This window comes from Chrysoperla carnea, chromosome 1 (assembly GCF_905475395.1).
Source record: "Chrysoperla carnea chromosome 1, inChrCarn1.1, whole genome shotgun sequence".
Taxonomy (NCBI): domain Eukaryota; kingdom Metazoa; phylum Arthropoda; class Insecta; order Neuroptera; family Chrysopidae; genus Chrysoperla; species Chrysoperla carnea.
The window spans coordinates 31,790,916-31,797,767 of NC_058337.1; the positions used below are offsets into that span (position 1 = coordinate 31,790,916).

The 6,852-nt window shown below is 27.9% G+C and overlaps 1 protein-coding gene across 1 annotated transcript; it reads right to left on the reverse strand.

Annotated features, from left to right (window-relative positions):
• Positions 1–871: 871 nt before the first annotated feature.
• On the reverse strand, positions 872–4,222 carry LOC123305850. Its single transcript, XM_044887684.1, has 2 exons — positions 4,114–4,222; positions 872–1,368 (listed from the first exon to the last, which is right to left on the reverse strand). Exons 1-2 carry the CDS (start codon positions 4,184–4,186, stop codon positions 926–928), a joined length of 516 nt encoding a protein of 171 aa, XP_044743619.1. The 5' UTR covers positions 4,187–4,222; the 3' UTR covers positions 872–925.
• Positions 4,223–6,852: the final 2,630 nt, after the last annotated feature.

Sequence of the window (6,852 nt, forward strand, 5' to 3'; positions counted from 1 at the left end):
AATCAATATTTTTATTTAATTTGTTTTTAGTTTCGTGGCTTTATTTTTGAATATATTGTGTTCGGTTTTATTTTCTTTTTTCTTTTCTTTTATTACAGTTTAGATACCGCAAATTCCGACATTGAGCATGATTAATTTTCATCCCGTTTAAAACATGCTGTTGAACTTAAAAGTGCAAATTTTCGGTGGTAACCAGGAAAGATATTGTTTCAACTAATTTTTTTGAACAAATAAGTCATATTGATCGAATCTCATCGGAAAAAATTTCACTTGTTCAAATTCGTACTCAGTCAATATTTCACACGCGTAATATTTGATGCATGCTTAAAACACGAAAGCAATTATCTTATCTCGTGACTAAAGATTACCGAACGGTTGACGGATTAATGCAAATGATTTTGTTTTTCCAATTCGATTTTTTCCCATTCTAATTTATTGTGTTTCAGTATTTTGTTCTTTTATTTTGGTGATAGCAATTTTTAATTTTTATTAATTTTTTTTAACTTCTGTTTTTTTTTTTTATAGAATTTGATATTTAATTTTTATTTTATTATTATGTATCTACTTTTATCATATTTAATTTATTTTCTTCATTTCTTTTTCAGGTTTATTGCAGGCCTATTAATTATTTTCTTTATCCGGTTATTTATTTTAATAATATATAAAGTTTATTACAAGTTTATTAATTTAAAGATTTTATTTGCAAAATTTCTATTGTTGTTGAAAATGGTTTGTGATTTTGAGTGTATACTCTCATTTCTACCGTTAATAATTAGGAAAGGATTTGTAATAGGTATACGTCTGGTAAAAAATAAAAAGCAAAGATTAAAATTGATAAAAATATTAATATTTTTAATGAAAATTAGGTAATAATATGTCAATAATGATTATCATTATTAATAATAATGTTTTAAGTTTAGTAGTTCTATGATAAAATTGGACCACAGATAGCAACAAATATAATTAATAAATGATAATTAATATAAAATTGATTGTTAATTAAATTGGATGCTGCACCACCGTTGCCCGTATTACAGAATGATTGTTCACAGCATGAAGTGCAAGCGTGTAACTTTGTACGTTCACCAATTACTATGCAACCAGCTTCACAATGTTTTGTACAATTACGTTCTAATGACCACATACGTAATACGGACGTTGAATTCTCTGTTGACATTGTATGCGAGAAACGTTTTACCATACAGATACGTTTCTCATTATCACATTTCTTCATGAATGATGAATGATTCCCCGTTAAATCAACACAACGTTCTCCATCTTCCATTGTATCGCATTGATAACACCATAAATCATTGATACGTTGTGTGGCACCTGGTGTACGATGCTCTTTTATTGTTAATAATTGCCCTTAAACAAAAACAAAAGACAAAAGTGAAAACAACTAATAGAAGCACAACTAGCAGCGTACATAGCGACGGGGTGATAAAGAAGAATTCCCCTCTTCGGTTTTTAATTTGTTAAAATTTTGATCTAGTTGATCTCATTATTTTTAAATAAAAGAATTCTTCAGGTGTTGTTCAATGGATTCAATACTGTGATTGATGATTGTTGAATTTTCCTATACGTAAATTTAAAATAGTTTTGTTATTTTTTTAAGTTCTGAGAGTCCTGTGCTGCATTTGTATTGAGGAAACTGATTTTAATGGCAGTTTTTCTTTAATACCTTGCCCAGCGAAGATCTGGTTACAAAATTAGCCTACACATGCAAATATAAAATAAAATAAAGATTGCCGTTTATCAATATCTTTGATAGTTCGTTTTTATGCAAATCTTTAAATTCCCGCTTTTTTCTCTAAAATGAGCGCCCTCTAAATGATATTGAAAATCTAAAATTATTTATGTTGCATGTAGTCTCTACATGTAAATGTGCTACAGGGATGGCGAACCTTTATGTAACAGCGTGCTGTATTTTCGAAAGAAATCTTTAATCCCGTCCAATAATTTTGACAAACTATGCGTCGTTAGAAATTTTAGTCCACGATGTAACTGGAGACCAAACCAACGTAAGTTCGTAAGACCACTCGCGTTCGTTCGTAATTCATAGGGTCTTTTGTGAGTCTTGGTGGGTATAAAGTATTGTTATGCCCCTATAATATTGTGTCGAGTGTCGTTGGTTCGTCATCCCTATGCTAAGCGGTGGGTCACTGAATACACAATTATATCACGACACGTTTATAATAAACTTTACTCACACTTATTGTCACATTGTCACAATCGCGCATTAGGCGTCACCATTAATTATTAGTTATTAATTATTCCTTCAGAATTAGCCCGAAATAAATGTTTTTCGTACATGATTTTAGGGAATATCTCAAAATTATATTAACCCAATCGTTAAAAGAATTCATTTGTTATATTTTTTGAATCAAAATTACCTTACCAAGAACACATTTTCGTGTCTAAATTATGTAAAAAAAATAGAGACATTTTATGATTACATGACTATTTTTCCAAATATCTCACGAATCCTACCGAAATAAAAGCTTTTTGTACAGGATTTTAGTTGATATTTCAAAGTACACACCTCTATAAGATAAATGAACTTTTTTTTGTATTTATTGGGTTAAAATTGTCATAAATACCGAGTTTTATTTAATTCTGCAATAAAATTATTTACCCTTACCCCTTTCCTGTAACGATTGTTCGATTGTTTAGTGAGATTTCGACGAAATTCGTGTATAAGGGGTGAAAATTTCTTCAGTCGATACCTCAGAGGTTTGTCACTCAATTATAAAACCAACGACATTTTCAAGTTTGATATTTTTTTTCTTATAGGATTTTAGGATATATCACGTAAACTCCTCACTTTATGAAAAAATTAACCCGAGGTTGTTTTTTTTTTCATTTTGTCGGTGCACCCTTAAGAAAATTCCAAAATATCTTTTGTTTCTGATTTGGATTAAAAATTTTTTCTAAAGTCATTTTGACACAAAACAAAAAAATCGGGTTTCTCTAATGTTTGGAAATCATAAATTAGTGGTGATATCACGAAATCGATACCTCAGAAAGTTGTCATTCATACAAAATCTAAATCTAGCTCATTATTTTTCAAAATAACTACAGAATTTCGACGAAATACAAGTTTTCATCCAGGATTTCTGGTTTAAAAACCACCTACTCAATTGGTTGGACGTATAGTTTGTTTTCATGGCACAAATTTGAGAAGGTGTTTTAGGCAAGTCAAAATAACAAAAAAATAAAATGTTATTAATTAGTGAATCCAGCATTCTGAGTCGGGCAGGGAGTTTGTGGTTATTTTGTTGCTGTCCAGCTTATGACATTTGCGAAAAAAAACGATAAAAAAAAAGTTTTAGGCACATTTGTTTAATATGAAACTCTAACATTTATTTAAGTCAGAAATAATAATACCAGTATTTTTTTTTTGGGTTATAAAGTACAATCTGAATTCCCTGTATATGTGTAATAATACTTACTTGCCTAAGACACCTTTCCAAATTTTTGTCACCACAGCTCTTCGCCTAATTATTATTATATATTATAGATTGGATATTATAATATTCAAGATTGAAAAAATAAATTACAATAGTTGAATTTGAATTCGATCAAACATTTGAATTATAATAAATTTAAAATTGGCAATCAAGTGAAAAATTGATAAGTATTGAAAGATTTGGAAATTCCGTTTTGTGTGTTAAAATGTAGATTTAGAAAACTTTTTTTTAGAAGGTGTGAGGAAGTAGAAGTCAAGTTCATTAAAAATCAGGAAACAAACAAGTTTCAGAATGATTTTAACGAATTTATGATAAGCTCAATTAAAAATTTGATTGTGGCGTGTAGATGGTTAAGTTAGATATCCCTGGGGCCCGATACACAGATCAACAACCATGTCTTATAATAGGTTATTATAATATAAAAACGTTTTATACACCACCATCTATATAATTACTCCGTAGTAACTTCTTCTCAATTGACCAATATGTAATTTTTAATGATCAAGTTTTGTAAAAGACACTAAATTTTAATTTATTTCATTAATTATGCATGAACAGCTACTGACTAATTTTACTGCATTGCATATAAAACCAAAAGTACGTAAATGAATTAATTTAAAAATCAAACATATTAATTTACCTGAAGATGATGTGAGATAAATGGTTGATACAACAATTAAAATTATAAGTGATTGTTTTGAATTTTGGCACATTTTCAAAAACTTGATGATAATTTAGAAAAACACAATTTTCAAAATTTTTCTCAAAAACGAACTACATTTTAATTGTCTTTATAAAACTTTTAGTAGTTTTCTTCTAAATATTATTATTTATTTCAATTTCACTACATTTTTCTAAATACTTTTCTTTCGATTAACTATAAAGTCTATATTGCATTTTAAAAATAAAAAATAACATTGTCAACCATTGAAATTTTATACTATAATGCTTGCACGCATGCGTTAAAATAATATTTTTGTTATTTTCAGAGGAAATTATTAATTTCCTTTTGTATTTTTATATAATTTTGGAAAATTTATTTAATAGAATTAATAAACATTTTATTCAATTATAGAATTTGTATAAAGAAAAAACTGCTTGAAATTGATAAGGTTGATATTTTTGTAAGTATTGATTAAATGTATGTGTGTTGTTATTGAATGTACTAGATGGCCTTAGTTGTTATATCATGCATTCCTATATTACGTAAAAGCTTTTACACAGTTGTATTAATTGATTTGAAGAGTTTTCTTCTGTTTGTTGTTTTATTGTTTCCTGAGCCGATCAATTGAAAATAAAATATTTGTTTATTTACATACAGAGTGTCAAGCAAGAATAAAAAATTTCATTTTAAACGTTGCATTTCAAAATATATGTTTCCAATAAATCCCGATACTTTATGAGAAAATGTTAATTAATCATGAATAATGTATTTAACCTGAAACGTTAACCACGACAGAGGTGATATAATTTTGTTGTTGATAATTAAAATAGCTTTAGGATGGAAATTTCAACTTTGATCCAAATGATGTAATACAATCCTTGTTGTTAGTTTAATGTTGAAATTACATATGCGGGATTTTCCCAGTTGTAACAGCAAAACTTCGTCAAGTGGTAGACAACCAACCTTTTTTAGATACAGCGTGCTGAAATTTTAAAATAAAACGCTACTATGGTGAATAATGCCAATGCTTGCCTTAAAAATCGGATATGTAAAACTGGGATATACGTAAAACCTCCAATTGATATCCAAAAATTACTAAAAATTACCAAGAAGCACTAAAAAAAATTTTTCCAATTGATTTTTCATGTAATTTTACAATAGAAAATGCTTTTTCTACACTTTAAATGCAAACGGCATTGACGGCAACACCTCGCTTTCGTTACGCTATCGTACGGAGAAATGATAAAAAAAAAACGATTAAATAACAAAAAAATCACGCTTTTGCAACTAGCTGAACTAAAAGATAGAAAATAATTTATTTAAATTAAAAAAAAATCATTTTAACATTAAAAAGCGTGGGATGCTTTTCAATTATTGTAAATATTTTAGATACAGGTATCGGTAAAAGTAAAAGCAGTATAAAATACCTTAAAAAGCACCCTACGCTTTTTTTGCAATAAAATCTTTTAGTTCAGCTATTTACAAAAGCCTGTTTTTTAGTTCTTAGACTATTACTTATTTATCAAAAATTCAGTATAAAAATATGGTGGGAGCGCAGATAAATATATATATTTTCAGGTATGGAACTCTCTAATGCTGATAATCCTGATCAGGATAATCAAATATACTTATTAAATTATTGCATTGTCATCAGTCCATGATAAAAATGAAAAATTTCGAGTAAATTCGACGTTTTGAAGGGGGACCATATCATGGTTCAAAGATTCCGTTACATACCAACATACTAACTAGAGCTAGTTAGTATGTTAGTATGAAAATTTACATTGAAAATTTAATATTATTGTCTCACAAATTTAAATAAATAATTATGATAATTTACATTTGAAAAATAATATTTGTGCAATTTGATTTCTTATTTTCACAATTTTTAATGCATTAAATTTAATTAATTCGTGTTTTACAATAATTTTAATTTGAAATTTCTATAACATTAACATGTAAAGAACTGCAAATTAGTAATAACAGCCCCCTTTAACGCCAAAAATTTTCACTGGAAGCGCTGGCATCGATTTTGTTGTCCCAACCATGACTACGCACACAACGAATAGAGAATTTACAATTACAATTTATTTTGGCTTTTTAAGAAATTTAGTTTAAGAAATGAATCGGAAGGCCTCATCTACTCCACATGCCTAATTATTTTTCGATTCATTCTTGATATTAAGCACCTCAAGCTTTTACAAATAATCGACAGAATACATTGTTGACAGAAAACATACACAAAAAAAGAAAATGATACTAAAAGATAACACAAAGCAAAGAAAATACATCATGAAACATATAAATTACTAGCTTGATACCCGCCCGCTTCACTGAGCGTAAAAGTAAAAACCACCGCTTTATAGACTCCACCCTCTCTTGATATACACAGTTTTCAATTTTGTTAAATGTAAAATTATCATAATTCATTGAGTATATCAGAAAAGTTGGCCATGATTTGTTTGACATGTACTATTTTAAGTTTTTACAGAATTCTTTAATTAATGGTTCAAAATGATGATCATAGATGTGCTCCATCTATAATCATCATTTTGAACCATAAATTAAAGTTTTCTGTTAAAACTTAAAAAAAGGGTTAATGTCAGATTATTATTATTATTATTTTAATTTTTTTTTTTTTAAGTATATTTTTATCAATTATAGTTCATGTGTTATCCTTGTATAACAGCTCTATTGCTGTACAGTTTCATTAAA

Coding starts and splice junctions, on each gene's coding strand:
- LOC123305850 (XM_044887684.1), bottom strand. CDS start 4,186: ATGTGCCAAAATTCAAAACAATCACTTATAATTTTAATTGTTGTATCA. Junction 1,369..4,113: donor TTATCTCACATCATCTTCAG/GTAAATTAATAT, acceptor TTTTTGTTTAAG/GGCAATTATTAACAATAAAA.